The following is a 20,375-nucleotide window of genomic DNA, read 5'->3' as shown; positions in this document are numbered from 1 at the left end:
ATTTGTCCTATCAGACCTTCGTGTTTGGGATTATTGTGAATTAAGTGGCTGCCTCAAGCTCAATTTTAGTGTTAGATGTCAGAGGACACTAGGATTAGCAGATTACCATTGTACTGCTTCCCCCCCACTCCTCAACAAGATTTTATTGTGGCTGAAGACTTATGTCATTTTGAATGACTAAATTGTGGTAGGGTTGGCTCTGTGAACTTTTACCCCATCGGTTAGGGTGTGCCCAGGAGCCAATCCCACTTACTAGTTCCGGCCATAAATCGGACACCTCCAGGCGCCCTCTTAAACACTTCCTGAATCTACAGAAGATCAAAAGAAGACTGGACCTGCTGTCTTTGACCTGTGAAGTACCCTGACGGTCTGGACCCACTCCCTCTTATCCCAAGAAGTGGACTCCATGCGTCATAAGGCTGCTCTCCTGTTAAAGTTACAATGATAAGACCAGGTATCAGGCTATTTTGTAAGTACCCAGTTGAGCAGTAGCAACTGGACCTTGCTATTGGTCTCTGCCTAACACCCTGTGAGACTATAAGTGCCTTTCCGGAGGTCATGTGGGGCTTTAGTATTGGTGGATTGGAACATCAACTACTAAGTCACGTGTTGACTATTTGACCGGGACAAACCTTGTTGGTGTATCGGATCCATGTTCCATTGCGGTCAGACTTGATTGTACCTTGGTTCCAGTATGTTGTGACGGTGTGCTATAATTTGCTCTCTGAGCTTTTTGGAATTATTTTTACTTATAAAATTCATATTCCCGGTTCCCCTTTTTGAAGTTTTGTCAGTTTGGTCTCAATTTGTTCATAAACTTTCAATCTTTTACTGATCCAGTTTAGGATTTTAGTTTGCATTTTGACTTGATTACTATTCTGGTACTGCATAGCTACTTTCCTCATTGCCCTAAGTGGAGTGTTTCAGTTTTACAGCGTGACTCTTATTGGATTCACTATGCTGTGCATTATTCCGCCATCTAGTGGTTGGGTCTGGAATCGTAGTCGTTTTTTTTTTCTTTCATGGCCCAGGTGGGCGTCGACATACCACCATTTGGTGTCCTCCGTGACGTCGCCGTGCTTCCTCCTGAAGCTCCCACCTTTGGTCGCTATCTTCAGATTCTTTTTCCCGCCGTTGGGTCTGGATCGTTGCCGAAGAGTTCCAGAGTTTTTGGAAGAGGAATCAAGAAAAATCGTAGAAAACAAATGAAAATCAAGTTTCCAGCTACACCGGACTACAGGTCAGGTAACCTGGACTAGGGTCCAGAACAGAATCACTGCAACAGACTTACTACACAGTATTTTTTTGGTGAAGTTTTATATAGTGCGAACTAGACCTGGAGGTATCAGATCGCTTTACATGAGCGCCAGTTTCATTAGACAGACACATTCATTTTTTCGTTAGGCACAAGGAGATTACGTGATTTGCCCAGAATCCCAGAATGTTGAGCGTCCCTGCCGAGACTATAACTGGGTTCCCCAGCTCTGAGGTCGACTGCCCTATCCGTTAGGCCACATTCTAGTTTCTTTTTTTTTTCACAACAAACTTTATTGAGTGATTAAGCAACATAAGACACGTGGCGCCCCACAGTCAGGAGATCACCACCAAGCATCATGGCACATTTATATCACTAGCGCAAAGTTCAATCAATAAAAGGAGAAAAGGACAAAAAGGACAGCCCCCTCCCCTCCTCCACCACCCGCCAACCCCCACTCCCCAACTACCCCGCTACCCACCCCTTATCCCTCCCTAACCCCATGCACGTGAGAATAGAAAGCATTGTGCACTTGGTTGTAGTGTGCTCGGCATGACAGTTATTAGGCCTGTGCGGCATCCTCCACCTATAGTTCTTCCTCATGTTCCACCGGGGGATCCAGTGTCAATCCCCTATAGTCCGCCCACCGCTTCCAGATCTTAAAGTGCTTACGGGGGCATCCTCTTGCTTCAAACACTGGGCGATCTAGCCCCATAAAGTAGTTTAGGCCAGCCTTCCATGCACACAGGGGGGGGGGGCTCGTTCTCCCTTCCAAGCCCGGGCCAGGTCTGTTTTGGCAACAACAAGACCCAACAACAATAGCTGATATATATATATATATATAGATATATATATATATATATATATTTTCCCACCGACACCCTCTAGTACATGAAGCAACCCTAATCGATTGGTGCGGGGAAGATCCCATCCCAGTACCTCTGACAGGCAACTCCATACGCCCCTCCAGAAACCAGTCAATCTAGTACATGGCCACACAGTATGTAGCAGCGTACCCGTTGCAGCCCCACAGCGCAGACACTCCAGAGATCCAATCAGTCCTGCCTTCCACAGCCGTTCGCGGGTGTAATAGGCTCTGCGTAGATACTTGAATTGAATTAGCCTAAGCCGCATTGCAATGGCAGTCCCTCGCGGGGACTCCAGGGCTTCCCTCCAATCATCTTCTTCTAGGGGAACAACATCCGCCTCCCAGGCCTCCTTGAGGGGAAGTAGGGTGGAGGAGCAGTGAGTGACCAGTGTCTGATAAATCCGGGAGACCATCTTATCACCAAGGTCTCCCATGAAGACCTTCGCTTCAATTGGGCTAAATTCTGGAAGCGACTCCATGCCGGCAATGCTGGGCGTGAGCGCATGGCGAATCTGTAGGTATCGAAAAAATTGGCTCTGTGGCATGCTAAACTCAGTACTGAGCTCATGGAATGATTTGAGTGTGACCCCGGCCAGTACATGGCCTAATGACGAGATCCCAATTGCGTCTCCGTTATCGAACCCCGCTAGTGAGGCCAGCTCGGGGAGCAACCCGTTGTTCCACAACAGAGTCTCCGCTTTCAATCTACCCCATCAGCCCATGCGACGCAGCGCCTGTCGCCACACCACAAAAACAATTCTCGTGACACACGGCAGCGTTCGCCGCATCCTAGCTGAGAACAGGATCGTGTGTAGTGTGTTGTCCCCCATTAGCGAGCGCTCCAGGGCATATGCTGGGTCCCCTCTGTCTCCATACCACCATTCATTAAGTACTAATAGTTGGGAGGCCTGATAATAGGACAAAAGATCCGGTGTGGCCAGACCACCACAATACGTGGACAGGGAGCTTGTCCGCAGCGCAACCCTGGCCGCCGCCCCCCGGCCCATAGGAAGCGGCCCAAGACAGAGTTGACCTGACGAAACCACTGGGGGTTAATCAGGTGGGGGTAGGTTTGCAGTTGGTATAGAAGGCGTGGGAGCGCAACCATTTTGAAGATTGCGGACCTACCGAAAATAGTCAGGGGCATCCGAGACCACGTTTTCACGTCAGTCTGAACCCTCTCCCATACTGGCACTATATTACGTTCCCAGGCGATATCCACCGATTCTGAGAGGAACACCCCTAGATATTTCAAGCCCGCGATCGCGATCTGCAATCCTGATGCCCAATGGTCCTCCACAACACCGCCCCCCAATACCCACAGAGTGGACTTACGTGGATTCAGACAAAGGCCCGCTACTTCCCCGAAAATACGCATGATTTCCCGCACTCTGGGCCCGGAGCGACGCAAATCAGTAAGAAAGAATATGACGTCGTCTGCATATAGTGCGATCCTATCAGTGAGGTTCCCACTCCACACAAAGCCCCGCATCTGGGCGTCTATATTCACCCAAAAGGCCAACGGCTCCATCGCTAGGGCAAATAAGTACGGGGACAGTGGGCACCCCTGCCGGATCCCCCGACCAATCGGAAACTTTTCCGAGACCGCCCCGGAGACACGCACCGAAGCTGTAATATCGGTATATAGTAGTTTGATGTATGAAAGAAACACCGGGCCCAGGTTAAGACGAGGCAGGAGCGCAAATAGGTACGTCCAGCTAACCGAATCAAACGCTTTATCAATATCTGCTAGCAGCAAAGCCGCCTGTTCCCCTGCGGCTCCCATGGCATCAACCGCCGCTTGTGCCCGCCGGATGTTGTGCCGCGTTGCCCTACGAGGCATAAAGCCGGCCTGGTCTGGGTGGACCAGGTCCGTCACGTATGGGAGTAGTCGGTTCGCCAGAGCCTTAGCCAGGATTTTAGCTTCTATGTTAAGCAGAGATATTGGGCGGTATGAGTCAAGTCTATCTGGGGGTCTGCCCGGCTTCTGAAAGACCACAACTTCGGCGTGACGCCAGTCCGGTGGCAACCTACCCTGTGTTCGCACCGCCTCCAGTGCTCTCCGGTAATGGGACCCCAGTTGAAGTTGAAATTTTTTATAGAATTCGCTCGGGAAGCCACTTGGCCCAGGCGCCTTCCCCGTGTTGAGCTGTCCCAGTGCATCGCCCAGTTCTTCCGCTGTAAGGGGTACGTCAAGTGCCTTCCTGGCCTCTTCCGAGACCGCCCTCGGAGGCAAGTTATCAATGAATTTAGCTACCTCGTCCGCCGACAATCTCTCGGAGCATATTGCGCCGTGAAGTAGCAAGCAAACCTCGCCGTCAGCTCAGCTGGGTCCGCGATCGCCACCCCATCCTCCGCAGTGAGGCCCGGGAGAGCAATCGGTTGGAACGCACGTTGACATAACCTATGGAGCATTGTGCAGGACTTATCCCCCCACTGGTATATTCTACTCCGTGTGGCCAGCCACGCTTGTCTAGCCTCATCAAGCAATATAGATGCATAGGATTGTTGTGCCTGCAGGAGCAACCGCACCGCAGTCTCGTCTCCCCCTCCCCGGCCTCGCCGTTCCAGGGATTCCACCAGTGTAGCTGCCTCCGCAATTGTCTCCCGCCGCACACCAAGCGATGTCGACACCCCGTATAGTGGGCTTCATCGACTCCCATACCACGACTGTGTCCATATCGTCCACCAGGTTTTCCTGCCAGTAATGGGCAATTGCCCCACTCAAATGTTGGATATAGCCGGGCGGCTGAAGGTGCCGCGAGGACATCCTCCACCGGAACGGCTGTCGTTTCTTAAGCAGCTCGACCCTGACCACTACTGGGGAGTGGTCAGACAGCCCTCTCGGTAAGATCTCAGCCTCCCGCACAACACACACATTCTAGTTTCTTGTGTTTTCTTAAAGTATAAAACATTTTTTGTTGCTTTTTTTTTTTTTTTTATTCCTGTGGCTTTATTGATGTGTTCCCCTTAATTTTACTTATTAAATGAAATGTGGGCAAAATTATCCCCTTAATTTTACTAAATGAAATGTGGGCAAAATTAATCTGCAGATATTCCCTTAAATTTTAGTTTGTGCGTGCCCATCCATGATCTCTGGGATCCCACAGTTGTAAACCGGCTATTCACTTATCTCTAGGATAAAAATTCCTTTGAAGGACAATTCGATTATAAGAAGGGCCACTAGACTTGCCACATATTCTGTGTCCGTTATGAAATGCCCTTTTGTCCTTGGCCAAGTTTTGTGCTATGTAACACTGCCAAAAATAGAATATGCTTTCTGCCAGTCACCCATGCTCTAATCTTATTCCAAGAATTAAGGACAGAGCATTAACCTTTGTGAGAAAGAGAATACCCTTCTTGTGGCTAGATTGCACAATGTAGAACTGGATCTCTGTCCACATTTTCTACTTCCCTCTTTGACCAAGTTTTATGGTCCTAGACAAATACTTTTTCACTAGGTCGCCATTTTTTTTGTACATTACATAGACCACCCTCAAATAAGTGAGCTCTGTGTGCTGTACCTGTTTGTTTTAATGGACCATAATGTTGCTCAATTAAACTACGAATCTAGGTCACATATAGGGTACACATGACAACGGACTTCCCTCTCAGTTCACTAATACCATTGTCCTCCCGGGCAAGAATGGTTCTCAAGTTTGTTTAAAAACCTCTCACTTTTAATAAATCTCAATGCAATGATGCAATCTGATGTATTACTGTGAGAGGCTTTTGCATGCTTAAGTAGTACACTTTTGTAAAATTTTGACACTTATATTTTGACACTTATATTTTTACATGTCTCTATGATTTGCATGCCAAATTGTCCAAAGGCTCGGCTCTTTCACAGGCCCTTGTAGCCAGAGTAGCCATTTGCTTGGCGTTGGCTAGGCTCTCAATGTTAATTTATTGGCTTGTTCGCATTTATGTATGCATGTATGTATGTATCGCGTATTTGTATAGCGCTAAACTGTCACCCAAAGGGTAACCTGGCGCTTAGACTCTTTAAGACCATACGTGATGTTGCCACAATGTTTACATTTTCCTAGGAAAAAGATACGTTTTTAATCCTTTTTAAAAAAGGAAAGTTCCCCAATGCTTCTAAGGGACAAAGGTAAAGAATTCCACAGTTTGGCTGCATGTGAATCCAAAAGAGCGTCCACTCATCCGAATCCTCAAAATCTTGGGAACTACCACCAGGCACGCCGACTAGGATCGCAGAGGTCTGGCTGGCGTATACCAAGAAAACAACTCCTGCAGCGGAACTGGCCCCTGACCATGAAGGGCCCTAAAAACTAAGCATAATGCTTTAAAATAGATGCGCTGGTGGGTTGGCAACCAGTGAAGGTCCATAAGCGCCAGAGAAGAGGAGTCGGATCGCAGCCGAGAGAGAGCCAGCTTAGCAGCCATGTTCTGTATTCGCTGCAGCTTACCGATCAGGGTGTCTGGCGCACCCAGAAGTAGTGCGTTGCAGTGATCAAGCCTGCTTAAGATGATACTACGCACTACCTCTGGTCGGGCATGGGCCGGCAGCATGGGAAGGATCTTGCGTAACGTGCGAAGCAGCATCATACAAGTAGCCACTGTTTTATTCACGAACGCATCCAGCTGTAAGTTAGATCCAAACATGACACCCAGATTCCGAACCGAATCTGCTGCTACGACGATACCCTGGGAGGAGGTAGGCCAAAAGTCCGTCGGCAAGGGCCGTGGGGTGCGGTCCGTGGAACAATGCAATCTCTCAGTTTTTGAGCTATTGAATTGCAGAGAGTTTTGACGCAGCCATTCCGCAGTGGCCGTCATGCAGCAGTGGAAAGTCTCCTGAGACACAGCATAACTATCCTCAAAAGAGAAGATAAGCTGCGTGTCATCAGCGTAGTTGATGACCGCAATACCAAAAGACTTAATCAGCCTGACCAGAGGACGAAGATACAGATTAAATAAAATGGGGCTGATAGCCGACCCTTGGGGTACACCCTGCCCTACTTTCTTGATGTCAGATCTGTAGGGCGGCAAGGCTACCACCTGGTGTCTGTCACCAAGATAGGAGACCAGCCAGTCCCAAGCCAGGCCGGCCACCCCGATTTCCTCCAGTCTGCTGACCAGAATGGTATGACTGACCGTATCGAACACGGCCGACATATCGAACACCACTAAAAAGGCTGCCCGACCTGAATCTACTCGCAAAGGTAGGTCGTCCAGAACGACCACCAGTGCGGACTCAGTACCATGAGCTGCCCTGAAGCCAAACTGAGCCACATCCAGGCAGATATTAGTCTCCATGAAGCTGGACAGGTGTTTAGTGACCAGTTTCTCCCAAGATCTTAATAGGAAGCAACAAAATAGGCCTATAGTTCGCCGGACAGGTGGGATCCAGCATTGCCTTCATCAAAAGAGGAGAAACCACGGCCAATTTCCAGCATTCAGGGACTCTGGCGGGGCTGAGGGACTGGCAACAGATAGCATGAAGAGAGGGAAAGAGCTCCTCCTGAAACTTTTTCCAAAATTTATGTGGTAGCGAGTCCAGGAGAGAGCCTGATGACACACCGTTAGCCAAAGAGCAAAAATCATCGAAGGGAGGGGAAAACTATCTAGCCGTGCCTGCCTTCCGGCTTCCCCACAGGTCTCTGAGGTGGATACAGGTGCTGGATCAGGCAAACTCTGGGGACAGGGGGTGGCCGGAACACAAAGATTGCTCAGAATAGTGGCAATCTTGTCCTCGAAGGCCTTTGCCAGGGAGTCGCATAAAGATTGAGAGGCCGGGATGTCATTGGTAGCACAGGCAGGACGAGAGAGATCCTTAATGATTTTAAACAGGGTCTGCAATTTATTCACTGCTTTCAGCAGCGTCTCCTCGAGAAACCTGGCTTTGACACACTTGATCTGTGCTTTATAGTCCAACAGGGTCTGTTTAAAGAAAGCTTTATCTGACTCAAGATACTGTTTTCTCCAAACTCGTTCCGCCCGCTTACACCGGAGTTTCAGCTGGAGAAGATCTTTTGAATACCAAGGCATGGCAAGTTTGGACCTATCCCTAGCTTTTCGCAAGGGGGCCATTTGATCCAAAGAGTCTGTGATTTTCCGGCTAAGGATCTCATAGCTCTCCTCCGCGCTTCCTCCTTGGGTAAATCCCTCTGAAAGCAGAGTTGGCAGGCTCGAATGTTTCAAGAGCCTGGACCATTGCCTACTAAGTTTGGTAGTAGCTCCTGTGCTGCCACTCCTCAAGGTATCAGCAGGGAGAAGGAGTGAGAAGTGAACGAGAGCGTGATCCGTCCAGCATTGGGGAATTATGTCCCGGATCGCAGCCTGACAAACATCTGCAAAAATCAGGTCTAAGACATGGCCCTTTAAGTGAGTCTGAGAGCACCAACTGCTGCAGATGGATATTGCAGCAGGCCTGGACCAAATCTTTGTAAGCTGAGTCTGCAGGCCCGTTCGGCCATAAGTTAGTCTCTCAGAACCATAAACCTGTTATGAGTATTGGAAAGATCGTAGATGAGATCTACCAACTCGGGTATGGCTGACAGAGCATTGGCCGGGGGTCTGTAGCACAGCAACCCAGAGTGCAGGACACCTCCCTGTCCTTTTAAGGTTAAGCCCATTAGTTAACAGCCTGGGACTTCCTTAATCTTCAACTGAGAGGTCCAGTTCTTCCCTAAAAATAAAACCTATGCCACCTCCTCTATTCCCTACACGAGGATTGTGCTTAATTTTATAGCCCGGGGGACAGGCTAAGCCCAGTTCCACCATACTATCAGCTCTGGTCCAAGTCTGTCAGGAAAAGCACATCTAACTCATACGACTCAATGAGGAGTGCAATTTCCACATAATGCTTGCTAAGGGATCTAACGTTAAGCAAGCCGCAGGACAGCGTCTGCAAATGACTGGCGGTGGTGTATGTCCGACAGCTCGCATTGGAGCGTGAGTTCAAACTTATGAGCTCATCTCTAGAATATACTAGGTGGGTAAGAGCCGAGGAGGCAGCCTGCCCGGCGCGACCTGAGCGCAAACGGGCTTACCTCTGGCGCACCTCCGGCGCTGCGCGCTTGAGTAGTAGTCATCTTAAAAGCCGTAAACGCGGGAGTCCTGCGAGGGAACCACTAGGTCCACAACAAAGATGGCGCCCCAAAATCGGCAACACCTGATTACTCCCACCCAAGATGGCGGCCTGAATCGCCACGACGCGGTGAATACCGGTACCTAAATCGCCCTAAATCCCGCCAAATGCGGGGTGACCAACAATTATAGTGCGAGGTAGGAGCTGGAACTAATTATCACCCCCAAGTAGACTATATGCAAGTTTGTTCCTCCTGTCTTACCTACGCTCTTTTTAGGACATAACCCTTGAGGGATCCTTATGACTAAGAGCCAAAGGACAAAAAGTACTTTTTCATAAGTAGAGGTGAGCGATTTGCTTTCAGATGCTATGGGTAGCCAGAAGCTACTTTAATAGGCTGACCAAGCACTGTTTCATTTTGAAACATACAGGGATGTTATCTCTGTAAAGGTGTAATTGATCGGTTTCTCCATAATCTGTTAACATATATTTATTTTAGGTCAAAGCCTGCCCGACAAGGCAGCAGTCTGGTTTCAAAAGACTTTGTGGGTTTATGCTGCAAATAAGGGTGGGGTGTGCTGGATGCCAGTAGACTTGTGCGTTACAAGTCCATCATTCTTAAGGAAAATATTAGTGATGGAGAGCAAACCCGACAACCCCCTGTACAGGATGCTATAAGGAGTCTGCCCATCTGCATTTTTAAGTTGAGCTAACCAGACACTGCGATCTTGCAATTTGATTGCAAAAGACCTGTTGTGGGCTTAACAGCAACTTACAAGGCCTTACACATGACCAGTTTCTTACCATTGGTTGACTATATTGTCACTCTAATTAGGGTTTCTTCTTATTAGATGGTTTGCCTTGTCCTGGATTGTAGACTTGATTGTCCCTTCTCTGTGATTGGCTGGCTTCTATGCCTTCATGGCTCACTTTCAGGAATCTTCATTTTCTTTGTGAGTGAATGTTTTCTAGCTGTCTCCCTCGTGTGCGCCCCATTACACGCACTGTTCTCACTCGTATTTATCCCTTTCACCTGTTTTTCCTCTCCTCATACTGCGTTTCTACTCTCTCCCTCCGTGTTTCTCCATTTTCCGTCCGCTGCTTTTACTATCCTCCCTTATTTTTTTTACTATTTGTTCTTTCTATCTCTGATCTGCATACATATGTTATCATGAACGTGCATGCCTCCAAATTGCCACTGCCACACCATTTCACTTGAAAAAAATCCCCCTTCCCTTGTTGCCATGCTGCAAAGCATTGGCAAGAAATGCTTTCTGCCAATGGTGTACATAATCTCCAAAAGGATTGGCGTTTTCAAAGGTACCCATGGCGAGAACTGTTAGCTGTGCCAATGTTTTGTCTCATTTGAGTTGATTGCACAATCTTGCTTTTATCAGAACTGGTTGTTTAAGATTGCTATTCGAACCATTGTATACTTTAAATCTTATATTTAGATTTTAAGAATCCCTTGTGTCTCCTTTCCATAATCTTAATTTTGTTTTTTGCAGGGTCCATTTGCAACCTTTAAAATGCCATATGAGCGTACCTCTGAGTGGACTGGGCTGAAGTTCAGCAATGATGGAAAGCTTATCCTTATTTCCACAAATGGGGGGTTTCTTCGACTGATTGATGCATTTAAGGGGGCTGTCCTGCATACGTTTGGAGTAAGTTGTAGATAGTTACCTTCATTTTTTTCTTACAGTATTGACATGAGTAGTTACTACTCCAAACAAACATTACTCGTTTTTTTCATTGAAATGCTTGACAAAATTAATGCTGTGCAACAGTACTAGATTAAAACCTATTTTCTGTGTTTACTAGAAATACGCATCAATAGAACGAGATGTTTTTGCATGCGATATTAGTACATTGTGGGAGTTTGATTTGTGTGCATGTTTTTTACGTAAACACTCACATTAGGCACAATATGCAATAGGAGGGCACTGATTAACATTGCTCCTTCAAACAAAGAACACCATTTAGCAACAAACTTGTCATTAAAAGGTCAATTTCAGAACGAGTCCCGCATGCTCGGTGTCCCAGGTTCAGGCAACGCCACTGCTGAAGGGGAGTCATTCTCTGGTCATTAGCCATGACTGGGGTGTTCTGTGGTCCGCCCATTCCTCCCAGATTTTATGGTGTTTCTTTTTTCTGAATAAAAAATGTGATTGCTATTTTGATTGGAAGTAAATCAAGGCCAGCACATGTGCAGTAAATCAAGGCCTGCACATGTCCAGACTATCATTGCATCAGTTCTGAATGATACCAATGCTACATAACTTCAAAAACAAGTCACTGATCGAATACTACTCCCTGAAGTCCCTACAATGCAAAGGTCCACAGCATGTGTGTGATTGGATATTCATGGGATACTGTTGTGTCTAAGACCTATATGACCGCACATCCATCTCTATATAGGGTTCGATAGTTCAAGAGCAACAACGCACTGTCCTCGCCTGTGCCAGTAACACTGGGCGTCCTGCAAGGTTCCTCCCTATCCCCCACATTGTTCAACCTCGTCATGGAACCACTCACCACCTTGCTTCAATCTTCTACGGTACATTTCCATATGTACGCCGATGACACTCAGCTCTACCTCAAGCTTCAATCCCCTGAAGACATCAAACTGTTGAACGCCACACTAAGAAACACCCAAGCTTGGCTGGCCGACAATCACCTCAAACTAAATGCCCTGAAAACTGAGTTCCTTCTGATCTCTCCTCCTGCGAAAAAGGCCATCACCCAAACCTGGCTCAATCATCTAACCGCACTCAATGTCCAGCCCACCATCGTGGACTCAGCGAAATCCCTTGGCATCACACTGGACTGCAATCTCGACATGCAGCAGCATATTAGCATAGCAACTAAAGGAGCCAACTTCCAAATCAACATTCTGAGAAAACTCAAACCCTTCCTACCACCCAAGGACTTCCAAACTGTGGTACAAGCCTTAGTCATTCCTCGCATAGACTACGGAATTGTGGCTCTCAGCGGGCTCCCCCTGACAACAACGGCTCCCCTAAGAGCCTCCCTGAACGCGGCCGCGAGACTCATCACGGGCTCAAAACATTCGCATATATCCCCTGACTTAAAAGCCCTGAACTGGCTGCCTATCGAAGCCAGAATTCAGTTGAAAATTGCCTGTATGGCACACTCGGCCGTACACCACAAGGCACCCAACTACCTCTCTCATAAGCTGACCATATCAGGAGGCTCAAGATCCAACAGAAGCCCCTTCCCAGAAATTTTGCGACCAAATTTCTGACTATTTCGAGGACAAAATTGCCTCGATCCAAATTAACTTCCCCCCCTCCCCCCGTGCCCCCCCCCACTGGTCCCCCAAGGCTGCACGCTAAGTTGCTTCTCCTCTGTCACTCTTGAGCAGTCGAAAAAAAGCCATCCTGGCCTGCAAATCTGGCGCCCCGTCTGATCCTTGTCCCCCTAAGATACTTCACCAATTAATCGATGAGGTTAACCCGACCATCAACAGCCTAATCAACTCCTCGCTTAGCTCAGGCTCAGTACCCAGCCGTTGGAAAAAAGTAATCGTCAAACCCCTTATGAAGAAGGCAAATAAACCCCCGACGGATCTAACCAACCTCCGCCCAATTTCGCTACTCCCGGCTTTGGGAAAAATTACGGAACAACTAGTCCATAACGAGCTGAAACGCTACCTGGATGATAACAACCTTCTTCATCCCCAACAATCCGGATTCCGCCCCAAGCACTCGACAGAAACCGCTCTCATCGAACTGTCTGACACCATAAAAACCCTACAAGATCAGAGAATAAACTCCATCCTAATCCTTCTCGACCTAACGGCGGCGTTTGATACCATCTCCCACACCATCCTCATCAGTAGACTCAGGGACATTGGCATCTCTGACTCCGCCTTATCCTGGATTAAGTCTTTTCTCTCTGACCGTTCTCAAACCGTCACTCTGGGCCCATTCCACTCAAAAGACAAACTCGTCTCCTCAAGTGTCCCGCAAGGATCCATCCTGAGCCCTCTCCTTTTTAACATTTACCTCATTCCTCTCCTTAATCTGATAGAATCATTCGGCATACCTGTCACTTCGTATGCCGAAGACACACAACTTATTGTGCCACTGGACAAACTTTCCACCAAAGCTGAACTTAACCTGAAACACTGCCTGACCGAAGTATTTCGATGGATGGACAATAACCACTTGAAATGCAATTCAAGTAAAACGGAGATCCTCCCGATCGGTACAAATATCTCCTTCTGTCCAGCACTTTGGTGGCCGGATAATTCTGTAGCCCCCCGCCCCCCCCCCCCCCCCCCCCCCCCCCCAGACAGTGTCGTCGGCCAGGAATCTCGGCGTAATTTTTGACTCCGAACTTTCCTTTGATCAGCATGCCAGAACCGTCGCAGGCAAATGCTTCGGAACGATCAGATCCCTGAGAAAGTTCTTTGACTTTCTCCCCATCGATGCCAGGAAAACAGTGACAGTTGCACTCATAATCTCGCGACTGGACTACTGCAACGGTTTGCTCGCAGGAGTCAAAAAGAGCACCATCCTTAAACTGCAGAGCGCACTACACACAGCTGCCCGTCTTGTCCTGGGCCTACCCCGCAGATCCTCTATCTCTGCAGCGCTTCGTTCACTTCACTGGCTCCCCCTTCACATCAGGATTCTCTTCAAAATCCTGATAATAGCCTTTCGTGCCTACAACAAAACAGGCCCTAAATACCTCACCAAGCGCTTTACCCCCTACGTGCCCAGCCGTCACCTTCGTTCGACCCACGACAACCTCATCCTTCCCCCTAAATACAAACTGAAAACGAAGGGCGAGAAGACCCTCAGTTTCCTTGCAACTAAAGCTTGGAACAAACTGCCCAAAACCCTCAGACAACAAACCCAGGAAAAACCCTTTAGAAAGCTTCTAAAGACATGGATCTTTAATCTCCCGGACGATTACTCCAAAGCTTCCATCTAATCCTCTTGGACTGGTTCATTTAGGATCCTCAGCGCCAAGATGCACCCTCCGGAGCGAACGTCGCGCTCTAGAAATACCCCACAAAAATATCACAAACACTCTCCTCCTGAAACCACGGAGATTCCGGAAGGAAAAAAACATACAAACGCTCCTTCTCTGGAATGGCACCTAGGATCTGGAATGCACTCCCGCCAGAAACCAGGCTTATCCCGTCCACTATTCTCTTCAAGAAAGAGGTGAAGGCCATCCTTATGGCTAAATACACCTGAACACTATTGATACTGGAACAATGACAGTATTTGGCTCTTTCATTATCGGCTGTCTGAATACTTATCTATGTTAGTCCATTGTTTGTCTGCTTCTGGATCTAATCCATTGCACAGATGCTATACTATTGATTTCCAACTTGTTTATTGGGTTGTACACTAGGACTTGAGTGCCTCAATAACCTGCAACGCACCCACTACTGACTACTACTCTGCTTTCAACATTGTGTTTACTCACCCTCTATGGTGAGTTAATCTTATCCGTTTAGATATTGTACTGCGTCTATATTATGATTGTTTCTTGATTGTTATTACTCTGTATACTCTTGTATGATTGATACCCTATTTTTGCAACTCACTGTCTACGGAATCTCATATTGATTCAAGAGTCTTGTTTATCCTACCTACTGTTTCTGTAAAGCGCTTTGATATCTGCAAAGATCTTGTTCGCGCTATATAAAACTTTAAAAATAAATAAATATACAGAAGGCAATTCAATACCCCGATAGTCCGCTCATCGCTTCCCGATTTTGTTATGGTTCTGGGGACTGCCCCTTGCCATGTCCATGGCCCCCTTCAATCCACCCACCCACGGAGGGCGGAGTGTCTACTTTCTAATTCTGCGCAATGTCCCGCTTAGCTAATGTCAGCCCCAAAACAGAAGGTGTTTGTATCTGTTGCCACCTATCTCCTCTGTCCTATGCAGGAGGACCAACTTAGCTTTGAGAGGGATCTTCCATGACAACACCTGGGCCAGACAAGTCGCCCTGCGCTAAAAAGCCTGCAGCGTGGTACAGTTCCACACCGTGGGGAGGAAGGTCCCCCTCCTCCACATCAGTGGAGGCATAAGGGAGAGGATATCTCCCCCCTCCACCAAAGGCGGTTCCTAGTGTAGTAGGCTTGGTGTAGATATTTAAATTGGATCAGGCAGTGGCGCGATGAGTTTGGATTGAGGCCCTGGCGGGTCCTTGAAATGCCCCTATCATCGTCATTTAAGTCTTCAATGTCTACCTCCCAGGCAGTCCATAGTGCTCCCAGAGTGGTGTGGCTGGGTGCATTCCAGGTTTGATATATTTGTCTGATCTTATGAGCGCCCAGATCCCCATCAACAGCCTGCCTTCTAACGGGTTGAACTCCGGCAAGTCTGTCATGCACAATATATGAGGGGTTAGAACATGGCGGAATTGTAGATACTTGTAGAATTAGCTACGGTGGAGCTGAATCTCCTCCTGCAATTGCTGGAAGGATTTGAGCAATGTCCCCCTTGTAGCAGGGATTCCGTTCTCCTACAGAACTGTGCATGGAGATTTGGAACCTCAGTGAATTAGGATGGCCCAAAACTCACCTCAGTACCCAAAATCCCCTTACCGAGCTAGCTACAGTGTCTCATTGGTAATAACAAACTCCCAATGCTTAGACAAACCAGAACAAGAACTTAGATTACCTCGGGTATCGGAACACATGAACACTCTTTCGCTATAATCTTTTAAAACCAGAACCTGGAGTAAAGAGGACATGTGCATATTTGAAATATTTATTTATTAATGCAGGGTTCTCAAACGCAGTATCTTATATAATACAAGCAAACATATTATAAGAATCAAAGTTATCAGCATAGTTACTAGTCCATAGAAAGCGAACGGTGACAGCATACTAAAATGCTGAAATGAATAGGAATTTACAACACCTTATTCTCACCCTCCCTATTTAGCATAGTATTTTATATCTGTGAAGGTCTCATTTGGGTTTTAGCAGGGCAGGCCCATACCTCAAAATCTCAGTGGCAGAGGATCACATCTTCCACCAGCTCTCTGCATGCAAAGCGCCATCAAGTGTGTTGTATGTGTTTTCAGCAAAGCAATATAAAACCTGCTTCGAGCCAGATTTTGGCAGCAGCATGTGTGTTATGTCTATGAAGGTGCGAAGATCAGACCTCACAACAACACTGTGTCGAGTTATCCTTGGAGCCTTCAGCACTCACTGTGCAGACAGTGTACCGAACAAAACTGATATCAGAGTAATAACATATTATTCTCAAGTAAATCACAACGCTCTTCTAGGTTGAAAGCTAAAATAACAATTGTCGTGTGCAAATGAAGCAAAAGGAAAAATGGCGTTTAAACATTTAATAAGCTCATGCTAACTTAACACAGTATATAGAAAAGAAGTAGCTATATGACACCCTCATAACATCACTCAGTGTGGACAAGCCAATGAGGTCCCATGCTCGAAACCCAGGCAGAGCCGCCACTTGGGTTGTAAATATTCCCTGCCAATGCAAGGTCTCCCGGGTTAGCCTCCCCCACCAACTCAACTGCCAAACAATCTGTCGCCATAATTTAATGACCGCACTGGCCGCTGAGGTAAGTGTTCTATGCCCGCAGGACTAAAGGAAGTCCAGCACGGTCTACGGCCCATTGTCCATCTCTATAGCATATGCCGGGGTCGGTCTGTTCACTGTATCACCATTCGTTGATGTTAAGTAGGTGAGAGGCGGCATAGTAGGAATACACATCTGCTGCGGCTATCCCCCCACAAAGTAGACTGAACACTAGTGCCCAGAGCTGCTCGAACCTGACCGCCCCTACTACTGTGTAATGCCATATGGGAAGTTCTGGAGCTGATACAATAACAGCGGCAGAGACACCATCTTGAATATGGCGAACTGACCTAATAGTGTTAAAAGAAAGGGATACCATGCTCTCGCCACCTCCCGGACATGTGGCAATGAAAGATTAATATCATGTGATCAAGAGATAGTCTGGAGAAATATAAACCCCTAAATACTGAAAGCCGTTGACAACCTGAGTCAACTGAGCTGCCCATGTCTCCCCTGCCTTGATCACCGCTAGCCATACCGATTTTGAAGGATTAATATACAACCCTGAAGGCTCCCCAAACACTGAACCAGAGAGCACTGGATCCGCAAGAAAAAAACAGCACATCATCCTCATACAGTGTGATCCTATCTGATATTTTGGCGGACCATTCAAACCTGCACACGAGGGGCTCATGCCTAACCTGTGCAGCCAATGGCTCTACGGCAAGCGCAAAAAGCAAGGGGGGGGGGGTAGCGGACAGTCCTGCCTAGTCCCCCTGAGTATGGGGAATGGGTCAGGTAGCACTCTAATCACACGCACGGATGCAGAGAGATCTGTAGAGTAGGCGGATATAAGCCAGGAGCCTTGGACCGAAATTGATGGCCTGCAAGAGAATGAATAAATGCTCCCAGCTGATTGAATCAAGCGTAGTCTATATCAGCTAGTAAAATGGCCGCCGGCCATCCTAGTTCTGGTGCCTTCGTCAATGCATTATGAACCAGTCTGATGTGGCGAGTGGATCGCTGTGGCGTGAAAGCAGCCTGATTTGGATGGACGAGGTCTAAGATATACGGGAGAAGACAATTGGCTAGTTCCTTGCCCAATAGTTTAGCTTCTATATTTAATATTATTGGTTCGATATGAAGCATATGTGCTTTTAGGAACTTGTCTGGGAGCCCATTGGTTCCCGGGCACGGCCAGTGCACCGACTCTATCACCCTAGCTAGGTCCTCTTTAGTGATCAGCTAGTCAAGCTGCGTATGTGCCAAATCTGAGACCGATTCTTGGAGGCATGTTGCTTATAAACTCCACTATCTGGTCGTGGGTTAGGACCTCTTACCTAGCACATAAGGCTGCATAATATTCTGCAAAGGCCTGGGTAACCTCAAAGGAGTTAGGTCGCAGTCTGCCACTAACATCCCGTAATGTACAGGTGCCGACGTCTTCGCCACCTGACACCGTCAATGTAGTATTTTGCTCGATTTGTCGCTCCATTGGTATATCCTACACTTCGCTGCTCGCCACACCATCCAGACAAGTTTCGGAGTAATTGTTGCAGTTGGTTTGAGAAGAGCAATCTGCATTGATCCGGCGCCCTTCCTCCATCGCTAATCTCGGTCTTTAGAACTCGCTACTGTGCATTAGCGTCACTACTGTTTCGGTTCTGCAGCGCCGTTTCCCAGATCAAAAGTTGTCTGCTTACCGTAGTATAGGCTTCAAAGTCTCCCACAAACCACACAGGAGGAAGCTGTGTTGGCATGAAATAAGTATTCTGTGGTTGATTGATGAAGCATGGATCTGTATGATGATTTACGCAAATGTCAGGGCGACATTGGCCACCAAAATGGATATCTATGGGGTCCAATGCGTAGCGTGAGGGTCACTGGATTCTAATCCGACAACCTCTGCGGCAGGATCACTACTCTTGAGACCCTGTGAATATGAGGACTAGGGAGGAAAAGCTAATCTAACCTGAACGAAATGGAACAGCTTCTACAGTTTCTCCCAGATGAGCATAAGGCCAAAGCACAGGATTTAGTTCAGGAAGGTAAACTAATTTCCAACACATCCATTAGATGCGCTATTGATGCAATCAATACTGCAGCTAAAGGGATAAATACTAGCATGCTACTACTGAGACATGTCCGGCTAAGTGTCTCAGGGTTTAAACCGGAGTACAGCAGTCCATTCTAAACCTACCCTTCAACAAAATACATCTTTTTGTCCCTGAGGTTGATCAAGCGCTTGAAAAATGAGAAAAAGATAGATGTAGCAAAATCCATGGGAGCACTTCAGTCTCCCTCTAACAGGTTCCTTTTGGTGCTCTTTTTACAGGGGAGGGTCCAAATCCACAGGGACAGACCAAAACACTTCCACTTACAAAAACACTTCTTAATCATCCTTTACAAAAGGATTTTTCAGAGGAGGATACAGGGGAAACAGTCCAAGGGGCAGAGGTAAAAACACCACACCCCGCAATTACCCTTTCCCACACTTCCCTCTAACTATTCCACACCTGTCTGAGGAAGACCTAAACACTTTCTCCCCATTTGGGAATCAATACCAACCAACAAATGGGTGATCGGAATTATCCAACATGGTTATTGCCTGGAGCTTACCACCAACCCTCCAAACATTCCACTAAGCCTGGACTTGTAAAGTGCAAAAAAAAAAATCATTTTAACAAAGGAGGAACCAGTCTAGAAAATAGAAACCTTCTCCCACTGATTCTTGGTCCTTTTAAACCAACAAAGAAGAAATTGGCACAGAAGCTGAAATATAAAAATAATGCATTTATTAACCTCAAATGAGGGAGACTATGTCACACAGAAGCCTTAGCAACTGAATGAGGCAGTCTAAGGAGTACAGAAAACAGGGGCCTTGTATATGCTTAGGGCTACATAGCATAAGACCAAGGGGCAGTCCTGGCTCATGTAAGCATGCACAATGCCTAAGATAGGTATGCAAGATCTGCTTGCTCAGCAAAGTGGGAGGAGAGTTACTTCTCCATACAGCAGCAAAAATAGCCTGACAGTTATACTAGAGAAGCAGGTGCATTCTACTAGCTAGGCCCTTCTGAGCATGTGCGAAGGTGGAAGATGCTAAATATAGTTCGTTTCTAGGCAGATTACAAGAGCAGTCAACACTGAGGGAGGACAGAGCACATGGCGAGCACGTGGCAAACAAGATGGCTGCCAGAAATACAAAATGACTTTCAGCTCATGCTAACAAATCCCTGCAATATTTAACAGATGGTCCTTTTAGCATGAGCTAAAGACATTCCTATGATCCAGTAGGAACATAGAAAATATTTGCACATTCATTTTCATAAATTTATCAATATCCTAATTCATTGCCAGGTGGGCATTTTTCATTCTAAACATTTCATTAAGCGGGTATATATAAAGTATAAGCAGGAATACAAAGGAAACAAAGCATTAGGTCATAATTAACAGACAGTAGGAGAGAATAATGACCACTATTACAAACTGAATTATCATTTGTTTTAGCCCTAAGCAAAAGCAAATCCTCAAACATCTAGTAAACATTTTCAGGGCTACTTGTCCATTTTTTTTAGGGCTAGAACATCACTCATATCTGGGACCAGGAGGACCACACAGGGCCATAAGAATTAGAACGAAGAGCT

The 20,375-nt window shown here is 47.1% G+C and overlaps 1 protein-coding gene across 1 annotated transcript in view; it reads left to right on the top strand.

Annotated features, from left to right (window-relative positions):
- WDR82 (WD repeat domain 82) overlaps positions 1–20,375 on the top strand; it is a 136,637-nt gene that overhangs the window by 42,904 nt on the left and 73,358 nt on the right. The window contains exon 6 of the mRNA XM_086939026.1: positions 10,689–10,844. Within this exon, the coding sequence (XP_086795152.1) occupies positions 10,689–10,844 (156 nt within the window). The remainder of the gene's footprint in view (positions 1–10,688; positions 10,845–20,375) is intronic.

Source organism: Lissotriton vulgaris, chromosome 9 (genome assembly GCF_964263255.1).
Source record: "Lissotriton vulgaris chromosome 9, aLisVul1.2, whole genome shotgun sequence".
Lineage (NCBI taxonomy): Eukaryota > Metazoa > Chordata > Amphibia > Caudata > Salamandridae > Lissotriton > Lissotriton vulgaris.
This window is presented reverse-complemented; position numbering and strand designations above follow the sequence as displayed.